The sequence below is a fragment of the Eurytemora carolleeae genome, unplaced genomic scaffold (genome assembly GCF_000591075.1).
Source record: "Eurytemora carolleeae unplaced genomic scaffold, Eaff_2.0 scaffold1340, whole genome shotgun sequence".
Taxonomy (NCBI): domain Eukaryota; kingdom Metazoa; phylum Arthropoda; class Copepoda; order Calanoida; family Temoridae; genus Eurytemora; species Eurytemora carolleeae.
The window spans coordinates 68,941-91,216 of NW_019397231.1; the positions used below are offsets into that span (position 1 = coordinate 68,941).

The 22,276-nt window shown below is 32.6% G+C and overlaps 2 protein-coding genes across 3 annotated transcripts; both read left to right on the forward strand.

Moving 5' to 3' along the window:
- Positions 1–98: 98 nt before the first annotated feature.
- LOC111712905 (ankyrin repeat domain-containing protein 16) lies at positions 99–21,957 on the forward strand (the record flags this gene model as incomplete). 2 transcript variants are annotated; one of them, XM_023487661.1, is given in 9 exon segments in its annotated part: positions 99–261; positions 14,277–14,440; positions 15,182–15,467; positions 15,532–15,619; positions 18,490–18,610; positions 20,319–20,415; positions 20,641–20,733; positions 21,417–21,494; positions 21,855–21,957. In XM_023487661.1, coding segments are annotated over 7 exon segments (819 nt in total), but the record flags the coding sequence as incomplete, so codon positions are not given.
- LOC111712903 (esterase FE4) lies at positions 4,477–9,778 on the forward strand. The gene is made up of 2 exons (XM_023487655.1): positions 4,477–5,092; positions 7,875–9,778. Exon 2 carries the CDS (start codon positions 7,882–7,884, stop codon positions 9,637–9,639), a length of 1,758 nt encoding a protein of 585 aa, XP_023343423.1. The 5' UTR covers positions 4,477–5,092; positions 7,875–7,881; the 3' UTR covers positions 9,640–9,778.
- Positions 21,958–22,276: the final 319 nt, after the last annotated feature.

The window sequence follows — 22,276 nt, forward strand, 5'->3', positions numbered from 1 at the left end:
TTCACTTAGCTTAGATTGCGGCATTTATTGACAATTGCGCACAACTGACAATTAAATAGAAGACGACATTTATATGCTCAGAATGCCGCTGATAATTTCAATTCTCAAAACATGGTCTGCTAAATATTAAAAATAAATTGTGAAATGCAAAAGTGGTGTAACGTGTGACGAGTGTTGAGGGCAGTTCGTGTAGTAGAGTTCACGTAGTAGCCATTAACCGAATTTTCGCTCATCTATTGAGAATGAAAAATGATGTTGAAGGTAGGAAAATTAACTAAGGAACTCAATTCGAGGTCTATTCTTGGCCCACTTAGCCAATCTTAAACTCAGATAGGCATAGCGGTAATTTCCTAGTAAACGATTTTCGGCCCTCCCCCCTCCTATCAATTGTGTACATGGATCTCATATGTAACAAAAATATATTTGGTCATGTGGCCGTAGCGCCAGGCCCCCTAGCCTGTCCTAGCCTTGGCGCTCGGCCCCCTAGCCGCAGCGCTCGATAAAAACCTAATTCACGATTTTTGGACCCTCCCACGCCCCCCTCGCCCTCTTATCAATTTTGTACATGGATCTTATATGGAAGACATGGATATAATTGACCATGTGGCCGCAGCCCCCGGCCCCCTAGCCTGTCCTAGCCTCGGCGCTCGGCCTCCTAGCCGCAGCGCTCGGCCCTGAAAGTATCGTAACCCAAAGTGATTTAATAGTATTTATTCACTTTGGTCTTAACCTAACCTAACCCTAAATATATACTAATCTTATATGCAAGACATGGATATAATTGACCATGTGGCCGCAGCGCTCGGTCCCCTAGCTTGTCCTAGCTGTAGCGCTCGGCCCAGAAAGTGTCTTAACTTAACCTAACCCTTAATAAATACTAATTTTATTGAAAATTGGTGAAAAAGTGGTCATGTACAAAATTGATAAGAGAGGGGGGAGGGGGGTCCAAAAATCGTATACTAGGACGGACCACAGCGCTCGGCTCAAAAATTGTCTAAACTTAACCGAACCTAAAAGAATAATTTAAAACCATATTTTTGCTGAAAAGGAAGAAATAAGTGGTCATGTACAAAATTAATAGGAGGGGGGGGGGGCCAAAAATCGTATACTAGGACGGACCCGGCATATCATATGTAGCACCAGAACTTGTCCTCGCCGCAGCGCTCGGCCCTAAAATTGTCTAACTTAAACCTGAATTAATAGAAAAAAATATTCATTCAAAAAAATATCAGGAAAAAACCTGGAAATAAAAACTCTGGATTAAAAGTCCAATTTTCTTAAATCCTTGGTTAAAATGTCACTGGAAATAAAGTCCTGTGTTTTAGATTCCTGGGACTTTTTTCCTAAAATAATATGGGGGGCTGTCAATTCAGTCTCAGGGGAAAAATCACAGGAATTAAAGTCCGGAAGAAAAAAACTCCGAGGAAAGGAAAAGGGAAATATGAACTCAGTAATTTAAGTCTGCAGGAAAAAGTCCTAAAACAGGTTGTGTTTATAAATTCCTCGTACAAGTGTACTATATATATCATAAACAGGGCTAGTTTCATATTCTTAAATAAAATGCAAAAGGAAATGCTTACTACACTCACTACACTTGTGATAAATATGTACATATGTAACAAATATATTCTATATTTCTTTTTTGAAAATTATTTTCCAAAAAAGACTAATTTTTCCATATCTGCATATTAAACATATATATAGTTAGGGGTGTTTAATAACAAGCTCCTGAAAACCTACGATCATTGTAAGGATGTTTACAATTAGGACTTTTTTTTCCATGGTGAATCATGCTTTTTCTCTGTTATAGGACTTTTTTTGTTTAAAATCACACTGGAGCCAGAGAAAAAGTCATAGAAATTAAAGTTTTTTTAATAAAAGAATTTTTTTCCACAGGACTGTTAAAGTGCGAAATTTCAGGGTTTTTTTACTGGAAATTTTTTTCAAGAACTTTTTTGGGGGTTATCGGTTTAATAAAATATTCCTCAACTCAAGATTAAAATTTTTCAACCTTTTTTTAATAAATAAAAATATTAGAAGACCACATTATTAATGAGCCATCAGAAAGATACTTACAAGTATTTTCTGATAATAAAAAATTCATTACTGCATTTGAAAAATCTTTCTTTATAATTTTTTCTAATATAGTAAACAATCAATTTATCGACAAAATATATACTATTTGGACACCTACTATTGTTTATTTGTGTTACTATCTATCGCACTATCTCTGTGTACTGCATACTGCTTTAAACTAGTTTGGAATTTGAAGTACGGTTGCTGCAATTTTAATTTTAATAGTAAATTAAAAGAGTATATTCTATAAGAAAAGAGGGAAGTCCCATTTTTTGGATGAATATATTTGATGTATGTCTGTATTCCGTAATAAATATCATGAAACATATAACTTGTGATTACGTCGATTAACTTTAACTTGTTACATAGAAACCCAAATACATTTAGTTGGAATATTCTCTGTTTTGTGAGAGTAATTACTTCTTGGTTAGTGAACGAGATGCACCCTGAAGAAGGAGGCAACCCCCGGACACCATGAGCCTCCGCTATGCAGACACGAGCCTCCCAGATTTGTTAGGCAGACCGAGCCTCTGCTATGCAGTAATGAGCATGCGCAATAAATCAAAATGTGCATGTGTAATACAGGAGGTTTTTTAAACTTGTGTTTTTAGTTAAATAAAAGATTTTTTTGAAATTTTTAGACATAGTGGCATGAGAGGCTTTTCAAAGATGAGAAGTATTTATTAATTATCATAAATAGTGCCTAATTATGACTACTAAAGTAGTATCTAAAACTTTAAACATTTTTTACACGAAAAGGAAAATATTTAAAAAAAAATTTGAATTGAATTTCATTTAATCTTTTGTAATCTTTGATTTTAGCGATACCTTTTTTGAAGTTCAAATTAAATCTAAAAAATTTGCATTTATTATTTAAATCTTTACATTTTTCAAAAAAAAAGGTATTGTTTAAATCAAAGATTACAACAAAACAAACCAAGTTTACTCCAGAAATATTTCTCCAAATATCTTCCTTTCTGCTCAAGTTTTAATATAAATCTTATAAACCACTTTATGAGTCCATATATGTTTCTAATCATGACAATCAATGAACAACTCTAATCTTTAGAAAAATTCTTATGCCACTACGTCAAACAAAAATTGTTAAAAGTTTTCATCACTCATAAATACCAAGATTTAAAAAAAGCTGTGCTGTATGGTTGAGGCTCGTTTACTGCATAGTGGAGGCACGGTCTGCATAGAGTAGGCTTTGTCTGCATAGTGGAGTCTCGGTCTGCCTAGCGAATCTGGGAGGCTTGATGTCTTAATAGCAGAGGCTCTTGGCGTTCGGGGGTTCCCTCCCTATCCTGAATCACTCTCTTGAAATATAGAACTAGATTGGGAATCAATACAGATAAAGTTGTGTCCGGATTGACATTGATAGTAAAGTAATACTGAAGTGAAAAGCCCTCATGCCTCATCAACCATAACAAGGTCAAGAGGGAATGAGCATTGATACAGATAAAGTCATGTCCGGATTGACATTTATAGTAAAGTATTACTGAACTGAATCTCTCATGCCTCGTTAACCCTAACGAGAGGGAACATGCATTGATACAGATAAAGTCGTGTCCGGATTGACATTGTTAGTGAAGTATCCCTTAAACCGTGAGTTACTGATTGAGTTATACCCGGATTGATATGTGTCTGAAGACTTTTATGGAGTAGGACATTTACTACAAGTCTTCTTTCTGAATTAAAATATTTAATGCAAGTCCCCTTATTGGATGAACATATTTGATGTAACATATCTTATGAACATATCTGATGTAAGTCCCCTTTTTGGATAAACATATAGAGATAATAATCACAAAATTTCCCTTGGCCTGCCATTTCCAAAATGTGGTCTGCCTTTTTTGTGCTTTCAATATTGCCCGAGATATGAAGAATTTCGTTCAGATTTCGACAATTTTGCTTTTATTTAACAAAATTGAAATCTGAACCAAAGTCTTTATATCTCCGGTAATATTGAAAGCACAAAAAACGCAGACCACTTTTTGGAAATGCCAAGGCTAGGAGAATTATGTGATAATTGTTTCAAGAATCATACATGTTAAAGTAGATAGAAGACTAAATGTTACAAATAAATTCAAATACCAAAGACGACTTTCAAGTCGTCTTTCTATTGTCATGTTTCGTGGGACACCCTGTATGTCTGTGAATTATAGTCGTAGTTACAGCAAGTTACAGCTTGTTCTATGTCCCGGGCTTATGTCTGTAAATTATAGTCGTAGTTACAGCAAGTTACAGCTTGTTCTATGTCCCGGGCTTATGTCTGTAAATTATAGTCGTAGTTACAGCAAGTTACTGCTTGTTCTATGTCCCGGGCTTATGTCTGTAAATTATAGTCGTAGTTATAGCAAGTTACAGCTTGTTCTATGACCCGGGCTAAAGTCTCCCTCCCGCTCTCCGTCTCCTCAATATATCTGCACTGCGTAGAGGAAAGATTACATTTTGAAAGAAAACACGGTTTAGTCTGCGCTCTTTCTTCGGGCTGACAACAGTTAGTAGACTCAAGACAATCATATCTTACCAATTCAACTCAAAAGTGACATTTGTAGTAAAAAGTATTAAACCACGATGTAAGAACAATTGCCGACCATTGCAATGGCTTTAGAACAGATTTAAAATTAAGCCGAAAATTCTCGTGCTTTAAGGCAAAGTCACAGAAAAGTTATCGAGAGTTTCACACAGTGCCAAGACTTTTCATGTCGAGTGTGGTCAAAGTTTTTCTGTCAAGAGACATTTCAGAAATTATAAGAGGTTTTAAGGCGATTTAAAATTTAGAAAGTTCATAATTTTTTAAACAGAAGCGCTGTCAAGATCTACATCAATATCAGGACATATCAAATACAAAAGCCAAGAAATCAATCAAAGTTAAGATAAAACGAATCTGGATGCATAAACCTAAATCTTGGAACTAGAGAAAAATCTGCTAAAACCTGATGAGAAGAGAGAGTTGTCAGATACTTAGAAGAGACGATAATTAAACCTCGTCAATTGTTCATAAATCTAGGAAAATCAAATTTCTAAAGAACAAAACCTTTTGTTGAATCAATTGTTAATGCTCAGCCAATCCTGATAAAATGTGGGGGTAGATTTTGATAAAAGGGCTTTAAAAATTTATCAAAAAAATATACGTCGGTTAACTTTAAACTTTTAAAACATAAAACATTAAAACTATAATTGGATGGTAAAAGTAAAAAATGGAAAAATAGATTTTTTAATAACTCTATCGCCAAATTATGTCAGTTTGTTTTCTATAACTTTTGGTAAATTTTGGAACGATTGCTTTGGTACGTTTTTTTTATCAGAAAATCAAGTCGTTTTAACGACTTTTTATTGGAGTTTTGTAATTTTCCGGTTTTTTAAAAAGTACAATCTGGTTTTTTTTCGTGACAACGCATCTCATTAATGTTTCCATTTCCTATTTTTCCTTACAGAATGAATTATTTAATAGAAAATAGATTATTTAATTAAAGCAAAAATATTTCTTATTTTTTTCTTTTGTTTTTTTCCTAAATGTTGAAGGTCAAGTTTAAGAAGTAAGAATCTAGACATGAAACCCTGGTCCGACTTTTCCCAATATCAAATGTCATTTTCCTTTAAGAAGTCATTTATTATTTTTTTTCATACAATTCTATTAAACATTTTGAAAGAAATTTAGTTTAAACAACAAATAATTTTTATATTTATTTCATTAAAATCTTATAAAATTCAAATTAATCTAATTCTATACTTATTTCAGCAGTTTCGATCTGATTGTCATTTTTAAATTAATTTTTTTAATAATTTACAAATAAGAATTATTAATGACATTTTTCAAACAGCATTTTGCACTTTTTCCTTATCTCAAAGTGAAAACACAATTTATTAGACTATTTTCTTTTGCTTTGTTTTTTATTGGATAGCATGGATAACTAGATAAATATTTGTTATAAAATTTTTTATTGTTGATTTTATTAGAATTTACTGTTTTTATTGAATTGTTGATTAAAATTTTTATAATCTGGAAATGGGTCTGTGTACACTGCACAATTGTGTGTTCATTGGAGTATTTTAAATATTTTGACGTCTAACAGTCGTCTTTACATTCCACAGTTTTATGGGGTTCCTTTGTATTTTAAGTGTAAAGGAGATATCAAAATTCAAGCGCCTTACCCCCCCCCCTTTTTATAGCATACTCCCCCCCATATCCCATCTTACCCTGCCAGTTATAGACTACCAGTTAGGTCTTGTTTAGTCTGGTTTCTGGTTAATGGTTAAGGGTATTCAGATCATTCCTATCCTCTTAGCAACAAAATGCAATGGAGGGGAGGGGGGGGGGTGGATAGGATCTTTTGATATCTTATCTATTTGACTCGGATGGGGTTAGAAATAAAAATTTAAAGTCTTTAGTTCTAATTATTAACAGTGTAAGAAAAGTATCTTCTGTTTTTTGTAATAACATTATTTCTGACTCAAGATGCTAAAAATATAATGCTTTTAATTGATTAAAGTTGTTATTTCTGTTAATGTTTTTAACTTTTGATTAAAAAGAAAATGATTTAAAAATTCAAATTCTGTTGGATGTTGAACGAATTGGATTCTTCATAATTTCGTTTAAAACATCCTCGACACAGAGAAACGTTTTTTGATTGTTTGTATAGATAGACTGCTTAGAAATAGAAAAGTACATTTGAACTTTGCACAGAATTTATCAATTCTTGATTGATCAATTATTTTAATGGTCCACACCATCCACTTGAATCAGACGACTTTTTCCTTTCTTTTCATAAATAAGACTCATCCCTCCTTCCCCCTCGAAAATTAAATTAGAATGTAGAAAAGATAAAATTAAAGGGACTGTAAGCGTAATTTCAATTGACCCTCCATGCAAAGATGGCGGTGCCCGATTCCTATCGGTACTCTTGAATTAGATCTCAATATTTTTAATTGTAATCTTTACTGAAGTGACTTGCGCTTTTTCATTGCAGGAAAACATACAAGAACTATTAGAATTCATCACTTTTAAATCTAGAAAACGACAAATATTAAATAAATAAAGGGTAATTTCCAAATCGGACATTGCCAACTTTGCAAGGAGGGTAACTTTAACAGTACTTCTAGTGTGGTTATATTGTAAAATTGAATAAGCTAATAAATATTGAAAGGGGGAGGGGAAAGTTTTGCTTCAAAAAGAAAAATATTCTTTGCAAATAATTTTTTAGAAGCCCATTTTTTCGATGCCGGAGGGGGCGGGGGCGGCTTACCTTTTCCCGAATTTTCCTCCATTCTTTCAATTCTGGGAACTATTTATTCTTTATTTTTTTTTATCTGTTTTAAATAAGTTTACAAAGAACAAAAAAAAATGAATTGAAATAAATGTATTATATAATCTTGTTACACTAACTGGTTTTTCAAGTTAGTTTTTTTTCTTCCATTAAACCAGAGATGCATGGTTCGCATAATGAAAACCTATTATTTACATTTTTATAATATTTCCTTCCCACTCGTTTTCTAATTACCCGCCATGGAAAATATTAAACTTTTTAACTTTATTTTTATTAGATTTGTGTTATGTGTCTCTGGTTACTTAAGCAGAGATTAAAGCGGGAGTTGAATATTAATCTATTATATTTATGGTTTCTTTTCCGTATCAGATTAAGATATTTGATATCTGATTCCTAGAGGGGTTCAAACTATTTTAAAGGGAGGGGGAAGGGGGTGGGGGTAAAGGCTGCTTACGCGGCATTACAAAATTATTCGGCTTTCCTTGTTGGTTAAGTTTTAAAAAGAAATTTGATTTTCGACTCTAGGTTGAGGATGAGGATAACAAGAGGATCTCCTGTTGTTGAGACCTCTACCGGTTGGATCAAGGGTCGGAGAACAAAAACTGACCTTGGGAGGAAGATATTCTCCTTTACTGGGATCCCTTATGCCAAGGCCCCGATTGGACCTCTCCGGTTCCGACGTTCCTCCCCCTGTGATCCTTGGTACGGATGCCTGGATACTACCGGAGTATCCGAACCCTGTATCCAACCCAACATGTTCTTCCCCACCTCTAGGTTCAGGATGGGATCAGAGGATTGTTTATATCTCAATGTTTACACCCCAACCCTGTCCCAAGCTGGACCTGGAGAAAATGAAAACCTGAAACCTGTTCTTATCTTCATCCATGGCGGAGCTTTCGCGGTTGGATCAAATGATAGTCGTCTGTATGGTCCTGAGATCTTACTGGATCAGGATCTGGTTTTGGTTTGTATGAACTACAGGTTGGGAACACTGGGTTTCCTCTCCTTAGAGACAGAACGTTCGCCGGGAAACCTTGGTCTTCATGACCAGTATCTGTCTCTGCTCTGGGTACAGCAGAACATACAGAAGTTTGGGGGGAACCCCGATAATGTTACTCTCATGGGAGAAAGCGCAGGAGCTATGTCTGCACTTCTCCACGCTGTCTCTCCCTTCTCTTCCGGACTCTTCCATCGAGTTATTGCACTCTCTGGGACTCCGTCTACTGTATTTCTTCGACCTAATCGGAGACCTGTTCAATATGCTTTGGCATTGGCGGAGAGGTTAGGATGTCAAGATAAAGACCCAGACCGGATACTTGATTACCTTCAAACTGTCAGTGTTGATAGAATAATGAAACACTGTACTATGTTTATGGATTGGGATTACCCAATACCGATGCCATGGATCCCAACTGTAGATTCATTTTGTTCCCAACCTTTCCTTCCTCAGGATTTTACTGAAGCTGTAAAATCAGGATTAGGAACTCCTGTTCCGGTTCTCTACTGCTTCTGTAAAGATGAAGGATTGCTCCTTACTTCTCCGTTCCATAAGGAACCCGAGAGGATTGAGATCCTTAGAAAGGATTGGGATTCCTGGGCTCCCTTACTCTTTCTCAACAAGGAGCGAGAGATCCATACCCCTGAGGATTTAACCACTGTGAGAAGGATCAAACAATACTATTTTGGAAATTCTGAACTCGACTCAAGTAATGAAAGTTTCGAGAAACTAAAAGACATTCACAGTATGTCATATTTTGTTCAACCCTTGCTCCAGGATGCAGCTCTACTAGCTAAGCACAATTGGCCGCTCTCAATCATGAGACTCTCAGTCCCACCAGCCTTCTCTATCATTCATATTCTTCGGAACCCTTTCCTTGAAGTGGTTCTTAAACTCTCCGGGAAGGCGGTAGGACTGGGGTATTTTAAGAAAAGCTACGGAGTATGTCACGGAGACGATTTGGCATTTATCTTTCCATTCAAGGTTCCAGGCTTTCCGGAGTTTGTGAAAACCAAAGATCAAAAGTTTGCACGGAAAACTCTTATCTCCGTACTTGTAAACTTCTCAGAATCTCGATCTCCATTCTTTGGTTTCTCCGAGGAGCTTGTGGGTTCTCCAGATGGGTTTGTAAACATTGAACCGGGAGAGGTTCTCAACTATGTTAAAGTTAACGAGAGTGAAATATCGGAGCAGGTTCGATTCTGGGAACAGATCTCTCAGGTTGATCGTAGGGTCAGCTCGAGAAAACCGTTCGCTAAATTTTATTCCCAAACTCCACCATATCGTAAATAACTGATGTAATCACAATTACGACTTGCATTCTGTGTACAGATGTTAATTGATTTTGAATATTATGTATTTTACGTATTATGTTCTATATTATGTACGGACAACTTGTTATGATTTAAATATAGAAATTGTTATATTTTTATGTATATTTCTACTGTTTTATTCGATTAAGGAATTGAGTCTTTGCCACAAACTCAAACTTTCTAAACACTAGTTCTTTGCAACTTGATAGTGTACACCTTTGATTTTGCAAACTTAGATTATTTGAACTAATTGATTTCGTTGTTTGAAAGATCTAACAGCTATTTAGATAGGGATTAGAAAATCAATTTTTTGTGTACAGCAAGAACCGAAAAACAATAGAATAACTTTCTCTTAGCAATTTCATGATTAAAAGAAAGAACGAACACGACACTCATTCTACTGTTTTTTTTGGTTCTCACTGTATTTACATTGTACAGTGTACATTAGTTTGGATACTATGTTTTAAACGGTTTAAAACATGATATATTTTTGATATAAACATTTTAGTTCCAGATAAAGTGTATTTTGCAAAGTTGCAAAGTTTCTCGTGCATAAGATATATAAGAACTTTTAAAAGTTTTTATCTAGTGAATCTAGCGAAGATAAGATAAAATTGTAAAGAGAAAATTAGGGAGTTTTGAAATTGATAATTACAACAATATTGGTTTATCTTAGTCTATTTTAAACAAAATTAAATTTTTTGCTTTATTTTTTGGCCAATATAGTCTCAAGACTAATTGAGTCAAAAATTATTATCTAGCCTAAAGACAGAGTCTTATTTTAATCTTGAGCAAAATTTGTCAAGGACTAACTTTAAAGCGTTGAGAAGGACTTGAGAATTAGGTTTTTTATTGCGGCCTAAGTTTAACTTACAAGAATGTATAATATTTATCTATTTTACTGAAAATTTAAAAAAAGCTTCAGTTAAATTAAGATGTTTTGGAAATTAATCCTGAAACTTTATAGACCATGACAGAAGCGGTATTTATTTAAAGGAACTAATAAAATTAATAAGCTAGCTTTAGGGGGATGAAACATCAACTTTTTTTTGAACTCAACATTTCATTGTTTTACATCCGTTTAATTTTCATCTGAATTCTAATCCATTTCCAGGTCATAACAGTTCTTAAAGAATTTCTGATTTTTCATAACATAAAGCATTTTTAAATTATTTTTCTTCCTTTTTGGCTTATTTTTATGCTAAAACCTGATGAATAATTTAGAAATGACAAAAAAAAATTACAATTTCTCTTTTTTAACCCACTTGGATTTAGAGAGCAAAGAAGCTAATTTTTTTGATATTTTTAACCTTTTTGCGGATCCGGATCCAGGAGGCCAAAATGTTGCGGATCCTACGCACTGCCCGACATTATCTGAAGCCAACATTTACATAATTATCTTCCCATTTTTTAAACATCATCATGAGAAATTGAATCAATCTTCTTTTCAGAACATATGGTATCACGTGAATATGAAGCGTGTTTTTGTTAAGCTTTTAACTTAACAATTGAAGGAGACTTTGAATTATAACGTTTTAAATGGATTTACAACATGTTTCTTAGGTAATCTTCCCTTATAAAAATCTACAGGGAGGCTTTTGTGGAATTTTTACTTGCATGCATGCATGCATGCACGCATGCATGGTTTCCCATTATTAAATTCAGAAAATTCTGAATTCTTAAAGTTTTCTGCATTTTCTGATAAAATGTAATTATGTTGTAAAGAAAAGTTTTCAAAAGAAATATTTTGAAAAATTTCTTTTTAAAAAATCCTGAATGAGCTTTTCTTTTATTTCTGGTGAACAATGAAATCATTTACTTTTTACTATTTTAATCGGTTTAGTTCAGTATTTCTTATAAGTAGCATATAGAGATTTTAAAGTTCAACTTAATTTCTTTACAAATCTGCATAAAATCAACCCCCCCCCCCCCACCACGGTGTGGTATTTTAGGGGGTCAGATGGAGTGACTGGTTTTTGTTACAATACTTCTCTAAAAAAGCATTGGTCTTATGTTTAATTTTGAGAATGGACAAAATTAATATATTCTGATAATCTTTCCATTTGCAAACATTTTTTTAATTGTAGCTTGCATTGATTTTTACTGATTTAAATTTATAATTACTTTGCCCGTTTACGGTTTATATATTTATCCTTAAATGGATCCTGCAAACCCGCAAAATATTTAGATGTCGTCTTTGTTAAAGAGAACTATTTAGGGGGAAAAGAATATATTTAATGCAAAAGTACAAGATAGCACAGCGGTTTTGGGATAATTTAAATGTGCAATTAGATTCTAACAGCCACATAGAAAAGATTCAGGGGCGCCTGCAGCATGCCAAAGTCTTAATGTAGTCAGAGTAGTGTGTTGAAAAATCCTATTTTAAGAGTTTTCAATGAAGTAGCGGGTTTTCGGTCTAAGTGCTTAACTTAAACATAATTTAAACATTCTTAAGCGACCAAGCCTTATTTGACATAAATAAGGGGTTTATGGAGTAAATTCGTTTTGACTGACCCTCCCCTAAAACCCCGGCCCACTGTTCCCCCCCCTTACATGGTTTTCAACAGGAATAATACTTAAACTGAGATAAAACTGTTTAAATCTTAAATGAAAAACTATATTAAACACTTGTTAAATTTAAAATTTTCACATGGCAAATGTTTAAATATTTAATATTAAATGAAATATGTTTGTAAAATAATATTTATTTTATTTTATCATGAAAATTTAATTATTTTAGTTCCGTTCCCAGTTCACAGGGCAAATAATCATTAATCAATGAAAGTCGTAAATAAATTAGAAACTAAATCTATTTTCTGATATGTCAGAATAAAATAACGTTTCGAAACTAAAGCTAGGAAATCTAATTATTCATTTAAAACTGAATACATATTTTATATGATTTTATTATGTACAGAGAGATGTTGCTTATAACAGCTTATTTAAATTCTCTGAATTACAAAAATTTACTAAAAATTGAAGTGTTAGTTGTTTGAATTCGGTATACTTTCAATTATGTAAGCCGTAAGGGCGAATTCTTGATCGGGGGGGGGGGGATATTTTTTGTCACCTCATCGTCTTGCTGATCTTTTGTTTTAACGAATGAAGTTTTCTGTGATGCTCGCAACTCTTTTGGAGTCTTGTTTGAGACGCATTGCCCGCCCCTCTATTCAGGTTTATTCAACCTTAGACAAAGTAAAAAGTAGTATCTATATTTCATACGTTTAAAATAGCAATCTCCGTTTGTCTCAGTATGTCCAATGTTATTTTGGGATCCCCTTGGGCCTTGACCGATTTGCCTCAAATTTTGATTAGGTAACGCGGTAACCAGGGGAATGTTCTTAGCCCGGTCCGAAAATTCCAATGGTATAGCGAAAAATCCTGGCAAAACTGGTTTCCCAAGCTATAGTTATATAAATCATCTATGTGGAATTTTAGAAAATCTGCATTTCTGAGCTTTTGCTTCTTGTTCCCAGACAATTATGTGTGGTCTGATTATAGAATTTAAATATCCCGTCTTTAACTTTAATAAAGATAAAATTTAGATATTTTTTATCTAGCTTCAGACTTTTGAATTTTGCACTCCTGCTCTTATGAATTCAACATTGTTAAATCATCTTCATATATATATATATATATATATATCATATATCATATAATTTTAGAATATCAAAAGGTTTTCTTTATTTTCGCAAAATTTCAATTCACCGCTTTTCCTTTTTTTGTTTGAAAAATAAGAGAAAACAGAAATATGCTTGAAGTAAAATATTTAGTTTTTCAAGTATTTTCTTCTGAAATCCCAATTCTTATTTACGTAAATCATAAAATTTGTTGACGTATCAAAATTGTAATAAATGATATTAATATGGGTTTCCCGTTTTCTTATTTTAATTTACAAATTCTTATCTTTATTGTTTTATTACTTAATTTAATTTGATTCTTCATAATCCGTAATTAACTTAATTTAAAGAGACGCTTTAATTTAGTTTTTTGTTTGTTGAGTTTTTAAACATTAAAAATGTTTACTTTACAAACAATCTGATTAAAGTAATTGAGCTTTTGACGCAAACTCTGATTTTCTTATTCCTATATCTTTACGATTCAATGTCTTAGACCTTAGATCAAATAATCTAACTTTGAAAGGTAACAAATGGTCGGAAATCCACTAATGTTAAGAGGAATATTTTTTGTTGATTATTACTTAAACATTTACAATGAAGAAATGCTTTCAGAATATACAGTTAGATAGATCAGCATCAAAAAGTTAAAATTATCAATATAGAAAGGGGGGCGCGAAGCGTCATGTAAGTCTAGTTTATCAAAATTCCAGACTTTTCAGACTCTATTACTTCTCCATCTCTTCACTTTTAAGTCTATAATTTGAAATTTGTTCATTGTAAGAAAATGTATTACAATAAAAACCTATAATTTCAGTCCTAAGTTTGTTTCAAAAGCATTCTCTTTTGTATAATTGTGTGCTTTATTCCCGGAGCTTATTGGTGTTAGCCCTGATGCGGTCTGGGCTCTCAAAGATGGCGGGTTTTCAGATCCTTCCTTTATCTCATCTTATCTTATTAGTATTGCTAATTGTATATATCTATCTATATCTTTCTTCAGGTGAACGTGTTGACCCTGGAGCTGCCAGGTTCGGAAACTTTATTAACTATTACGAGTTCAACCCTGCGGAGGAGCGAGTATCCCGTCTTCCTGGAAACCTGCTCCGGGATCTAGATCTAGCAGAGGAATCAGTTCTAGGCCTAGACATAGGTTGCAACGCAGGGGTATGTACCTTCATCTTGAAAGTATTAAACGGAACTGTCTGTCTATACTTCATCTTGAAATAATTAAAGGGATTGTTAAACCTTCATCTTGAAAACATTAAAGGGATGTCAAACCTTCATCTTGAAATCATTAAAAGGATTGTCTGTGCTTCATCTTGAAAGCTGTAAAAGGATTTTCAAACCTTTATCTTGAAATCATTAAAGGGATTGTCTATGCTTTATCTTGAAATCATTAAAGGGATTGTCTATGCTTTGTCTTGAAATCATTAAAGGGATTGTCTATGCTTTATCTTGAAATCATTAAAGGGATTGTCTATGCTTCATCTTGAAAGCTGTAAAAGGATTTTCAAACCTTCATCTTGAAATCACTAAAGGGATTACGAAACTTTCATCTTTTTTAAATTATCTTGGAAATTGTTTAACCATTATCTAACTTGATGTATAACGGGACTTTCAATCCCTCATATTGAAATCATTATAGAGATGGATAAAGCCTCACCAATAATTTTGTTTTTAAAAATAGATTTATTAACAGAAATGCATGGACTTTTAATCAAAATTACTAAATTATGCATTTATTATTAAAAAAATATCAATATTTTAAAAGAAAAATGCATTAAATGTAAGAATATTGATTTCCAAAAAACCAATGAAAGCAACAAATTAGGCTAGAATATAAACTGAAGAAATGTATAACATCATGAATTTCCCAAAATGAAATTGTGATGCTCGCTTTTTAAGGAGTGTTGACTATTTGTCCACGTGATACAAACTACACTGTACACAACATGAACGAAAAGATCATAAAAGACTTGCTATCCGCTGCTCAGGAAGGAAACTTAAAAACATTCTCAAATCTTCTCTACCAATTCAACCTCAATCAAGATCTGGGAGACTTCGGAAAAATTGCTCATAAAAAGTCAGGAGATGCCATTTTGCATATTTTGGCGCGAAACGGCCATATCAGCTGTTTGCGCTTCTTGGTTCAAGAGTTTGTCGGAAAGAAGTTTGTGGATTTAGAAATAAGGTGAGTTGAAAGATTTTTAACAACAAGTATCTATTTTTTTTTTAACTTTTTAACTTGTTATTAGGAACCTAGATGGTAAGACCCCTCTCCATGAAGCTTGTCAGCAAGGAGAGGAAGAGTTTGTCCAAGAACTCCTTAGTCTAGGAGTACAGGTACAAGTTCAGATATTGTTCTAGATGTCTATTATTCATAACCTTCAAGCATTCAGTTGAGAATTTAAGGAGCGTTATGTAAACAACAAAATAATACAAAAACAGTTAGAAAACATTATTTTCTGGTCGCTTTTTCCTCAAAGAAATTGAATTCATGCCTTAAATTCCAATTTTATAGTCCTCATGTCTTTGCAAAACATGCTGTATAGGTTTCAAACTATAATGTCTGCCAGATAAAAGGCAAAAAACTGAAATATCTATAAGTTTGCATCATCGGGTATCAAAGATTCATAAAAAGATTAGAAAATTAGAGCTGTGGCGAGTGTTTCGTTTCTTAAGGCACAGCCGGGATTTGTTGTATAAATAAAGTAAGAGAACCCGATTAAATATATTCCAACGGATTAAATCTTTTCCAACAAATTTAATTATTTAGAAATATTGGTTGACGTTCGTATAATCAAAAAGTGTAAAAACTTTCAAACTAAAATCTATTTATACTCTTAATAAACATTAATCTCGTCATATATTATTGACATGAAATTTGTGTTTTTTTGAGATTTTTAATAACTTATTTGTTTTTCACACATTCATAGTTTGTTATGAAAAGCGACTGTATCTCATTCATCACTATTAAAAGTGACTGTATCTCATTCATTGTTATGAAAAGGGCCTGTATCTCATTCATCACTATTAAAAGTGACTGTATCTCATTCATTGTTATGAAAAGGGCCTGTATCTCATTCATCACTATTAAAAGTGACTGTATCTCATTCATTGTTATGAAAAGGTCCTGTATTTCATTCATCACTTTTTAAAGTGACTGTATCTCATTCATTGTTATGAAAAGGGCCTGTATCTCATTCATAGTTATATAAAGGGACTGTATCTCATTCATAGTTAATTAAAGGGCCTGTATCTCATTCATAGTTATATAAAGGAACTGTATCTCATTCATAGTTATATAAAGGAGCTGTATCTCATTCATAGTGAAATAAAGGGACTGTATCTTATTCATAGTTATATAAAGAGACTTTATCTTATTCATTGTTTTATAAAGGGACTGTATCTCATTCATAGTTATATAAAGGAACTGTATCTCATTCATTGTTATATAAATGGACTGTATCTTATTCATAGTTATATAAAGGGACTGTATCTAATTCATAGTGATATAAATGGACTGTATCTCATTCATAGTTATATAAAGGGACTGTATCTCATTCATTGTTATATAAAGGGACTGTATCTCGTTCATAGTTATAAAAAGGGCCTGTACCTCATTCATTGTTATATAAAGGGACTGTATCTAATTCATTGTTTTATAAAGGGACTGTATCTAATGCATAGTGATATAAATGGACTGTATCTCATTCATTGTTATATAAAGGGACTGTATCTCATTCATTGTTATATAAAGGGACTGTATCTTATTAATAGTTATATAAATGGACTGTATCTAATTGATAGTTATAAAAAGGGCCTGTACCTCATTCATTGTTATATAAAGGGACTGTATCTAATTCATTGTTTTATAAAGGGACTGTATCTAATTCATAGTGATATAAAGGGACTGTATCTCATTCATTGTTATATAAAGGGACTGTATCTTATAAATAGTTTTTTAAATGGACTGTATCTAATTGATAGTGATATAAATGGACTCTATCTCATTCATAGTGACATAAATGGACTGTATCTCATTCATAGTTATATAAAGGGACTGCATCTCATTCATTGTTTTATAAAGGGCCTGTATCTCATTCATAGTTATATAAAGGGCCTGTATCTCATTCATTGTTATATAAAGGGACTGTATCTTATTCATAGTTAAATAGATGGACTGTATCTAATTGATAGTGATATAAATGGACTGTATCTCATTCATAGTGATATAAATGGACTGTATCTCATTCATTGTTTTATAAAGGAACTGTATCTCATTCATTGTTTTATAAAGGGCCTGTATCTCATTCATTGTTTTATAAAGGAACTGTATCTCATTCATTGTTTTATAAAGGCCCTGTATCTCATTCATTGTTTTATAAAGGAACTGTATCTCATTCATTGTTTTATAAAGGGCCTGTATCTCATTCATTGTTTTATAAAGGGGATGTATCTCATTCATAGTTATATAAAGGGCCTGTATCTCATTCATAGTTATATAAAGGGACTGTATCTCATTCATTGTTTTATAAAGGGACTGTATCTCATTCATTGTTTTATAAAGGGCCTGTATCTCATTCATAGTTATATAAAGGGTCTGTATCTTATTTATTATTATATAAAGGGACTGTATCTTCTTTATTGTTATATAAAGGGACTGTATCTCCCATTCTGTTTTTTAAACATGATTTGAGTGACCCTGTGTCTTTTATGCATTTCATGTGTAGACATTAGACATTCAGTTCCCTTGAAATCCTTAAAACTAGAGTTCCAACGAGCAAATGTTTTTTTTTTTTAATTTTAGGAAAATTTTGGCAAATTTTGTTAAAAATTGCCTTCAATTAAATCAAAAATATTTTTGTATATTTCTAAATTATTAAAAAGTTTACGATAAATTCACAACTATTGCTAATTACTGGAAACTTTTTTTTTGAAAACCAAAACAATAAATAGTAAATTTATGAGGATAAGCTATCCAGTTACAGATAAAATTGTGCGCTATTTTTGAAAATGATACGAAAGGAAACAAACTTGAAACTTTCTATAGTTGAGATATCATGTTTTTGATGGCTCACTTCCCGGCAATTAGAAACAGAAATGCTCTGCATTCTGTATATTGCATAAAAACGCGAAAATTTTGAAAAGTTAAATCATTCAGAATTAATTGGAGCGTTGAGGTTTGGACATTTGGGAACTTGTTTTCTTAGGTTGACCAGCTGAAGCGAGCTGATTGGACACCAGCTATGCTGGCGGTCACGCATCCTGGTCGCCTAGGGATACTCAAGCTTCTGGTCAAACAGGCAGCAAATCTTAATATTCAAAACAAAGGTTAGAAAAGTTTAAAGGAATGTTAAAAAAAAACATTGCTAATTAATAAGGAGACTATAAAATAAATTTTTGATACTGGTAAAAATGGCTTTCTCAAATTTTTCTATTGATTCTAGATGGGAGAGATTATTTAGATATTTTATTTATAAATGAATATATTTGCAATTTTTTCCTTCCCCTTTTACCAGATTTTATAATAATAAAATTATTTTAAAAAATATGCTAAGATTTAAAGTTTAGGATTCTGATATTTTTCCTGAAAAGGAAATCATTACTCTTCTCAAGCTTTCATTTTCTAATCCCTATATTTTTGCAACCTGTTGGTGTAAACCATTGATATTTCCAATTTTGACTGTTTGATCTGACAGCCTTTAAAAGTTTAATATCAAAGGTTTACATTACAAGATATCAGTACTTTTGAAATTGTAATAATTATATTCCATGTTTTTTTTGCGTTATTAAATATCATAAAACCCAGAGCAATTGTTTAAAATGCACAATGACAATATTATTTTAAGATGATAAGAAAAAAAGTTTTAAAAATGCTGATCACCGAATAAAGTGTTAGTGCATCTTATTTGTTCTTTTTTGTGTAAATAATGTTAAACATTGGCATTATTTTTAGATTTAATAAACGTATATGGTGACGGAATTAGAGCTCTTCCTACGCATTACTTCTCTATTTATAATCTTTATTTTCTCGGATTGTTTTTATTTCTCTCACAAAATAATGTTAATAAGAAAGATACTGACGATAGAAATAATGTGCAATAAAACACTTGTTAAAGTAGTACATTTTAAAGGGACTGTGCGTCTAATTTCATGGAACCCCTCCATGAAAAGATGGCAATGTCCGATTAAGAACAGTACCCTTGAGACAATTAATCTCATCAAAAATGTGGAAGATAACGTCGTTCTCCTCTCTCGAAAAAGTGTTAGGTTCTGATAAATTCTCCTGGCTTCCTTACAAGCAAGAAATACTCAGATCACTTTTGCAGAGAAACCACAAATCAAAATTAACCGTTTTCTAAAACAAAGACGTGGAGTTCAAATTCATACTTGATCAAGTTTTTATAGGTACCGTTGTGAATATGTCAATGCCATCTTTGCATGTAGGTTCACTTAAGATTACGCTTACAGACCCTTTAAGCCGACATTAATTAAAATAACAAACTGGCTTTAACTCGAGGATTTTTTCAGAAAGATAAAAGGATTAGATACTAAACTTACTCACTGGAAAGGCCGTCATAGAATTTTAGCTAAAAAAGCGTGAAATAATTGAAAATGAAATGGGTTCTAGCCAAAATGAATTAAAATTCAACTCAAATTACGTTCATTGGATACTTATAATTTAATGAGCATTTTTTATTCATTCAAGGAAGTAAGACCTCGCTAAAAATAAACCTCTAATTGTCAATGTCATGTGATACCAATTATGTTGAATTAATAATAACTTGATATGATGTTGAAACAATACGATTTTTCCGACATGTAAATGTTATTGTTAAATTTAGCGGATTTTTTTATTTTCTTCAGTGGATTTAAAAATTTTAAATTAAAATTTATACTCCTATTGTTCAATTGAGAAAAATTGTCTTAAAACACAGTTTTTGTTTTCAATCAAAAATTTAATCCCCTAGTTAATGGTTAAATAATAGATCTTACAATGAAAGACTTTAGGATAAATAAATTGAATGGTGTTATTCAGATGGTTGGACCAGTTTCCATGTTGCTGCTCGAACAGGAGATCTTGAAGTACTGTTATTTATCCTTGAACAGGAGCCAACTGCTTGGAGTATTGTTAGGTAAATCAAGAAACATGAGATTCATCCTTGAACAGGAGCTTGCTGCTTGGAGTATTGTCAGGTAAATCAAAGAACAGGAGATCTTTAACTACTGTTATTCATCCTTGAACAGGAGCTTGCTGCTTGGAGTATTGTCAGGTAAATCAATGAACAGGAGACCTTTAACTACTGTTATTAATCCTTGAAAAAACTTATACGATTATATAAACTTATTCTTATGTTTAGTAAAAATGGCAGAACTCCTCTTCACACTGCTGCTCTTCATGCGTCTTATCAAACCGTTGATTTCCTTCTTTCCGTAGGATGCAGTTGTAACAGGTACATATAAATCAGGGGTGTATACAGGAAGGCGGGGGGGGGGGGGCAAACTGGGCAGTGACCCACTCGAGACTTGGAAAAAGTCATAGCCTAGAATTTAGAGATCTTACTTTACCATTTTAAAAATGGTAAGAAAAAGGCTTGAACTTGGAGATCAAGTTAGTAAGCTACATGTATTAATTTTGTATACTATTTTCTTTTACTTCATGAGTCTTATCAATCCGTTGATTTCCTTGTTTCTGTTGGACGCAACTGTTACAGGTACCTCGATACCTAGATTCATCAATTTATATGAGACCTCTGACTCAACTTCTCTAATGCTTAGTGCATACTATCTTAATTTTAATTATGTAGATGTCTCAGTCAGAACTCAGACGGTATCACACACAAATAAAATTCAAATGTGTAGTATGGATTTATGTGGTATTACACCTATTATATAATTCCAAGTACATTATACAACTCAAATTCAATGTTTAATGTGGATTGTTGTGGTTCTACACATCTTAATTCAAAGCACATTACGACTTAAATTCAATTTTTAATAAATATTTATGTGGTACCATATCTTTATTATGATCTAGACCACACAAATTACTCAAATACATGTTCAGTCGTCATTTATGTGGTACCACACCTTTAATATAATCTAGACCACACAAAATACTCAAATAATGTTTTAGTATGGATTCATGTGGCACCACACCTTTGATGGACGCTGTTCGAGCTAATTCTGTTGAATCTACTCAACTTATTCTACGGTATAACTCCTTTTATTATAGCTTTAGTGGAAATAAATAAAATTGACTTGAGTTAATTTAATTTCTAATTTTTTATGCTCTTATTTGACTAAACGTGGTTTAAAATAGTCCCCTTTGGCCTATATATACTTTACTTTTCAAACCACTATCATTGATCAAGTTATTTTTGTTTTTGTCAAAAAACCTTTTTTTAAGTCATTGTTTTTCTATCTTGAGGGCACTTTTTTAATCGTTGTTGGCATACAATTCCTTTATGGGATTTCATTATAAAATAGTATGTCCATTATTTGTTTGTATTGGTTTGATTTAATTTACAAAAAGGAAATAGCGTCTCCGAATATAGATGTGATTCCTGTTTAGGAGAAAGGATTTGAACAGGAGTTTACGTGATAGTGTTGGTAGGTCTCCTGTTCATGTTGCTGCTCAGGCAGGTGCTGTTCAATGCCTCAAACTCCTGCTTGAGGTACATTAGAGTTATTACGAAATGAATAACAAATTGTGGAAATGTTTTTTTAATTCTTGAACCATTTGAGAAAACGTTCCTTAAATATCTTTGTCAAGGATATTGATTTACAAAAAAGTTTACAGTGAAAGAAAACGTTAAAACGAATTAAATATGTCACTCACTATGATTATTGGGTTGTTTCATTACGCGAATTACTTAGGCAGACAGTTTTTGAATTGTAACAAATTCAATTCTGTTCAAATGAGTTAAACTCACATTTAAAGGGACCGTTCACTTTTTTGGGTAATTTCAGGGTAAACTAAACAGCCTAAGCGCT

Excerpts from the sequence above, each read along its gene's own strand:
- LOC111712903 (XM_023487655.1), top strand. The coding sequence starts at position 7,882 with ATGAGGATAACAAGAGGATCTCCTGTTGTTGAGACCTCTACCGGTTGG.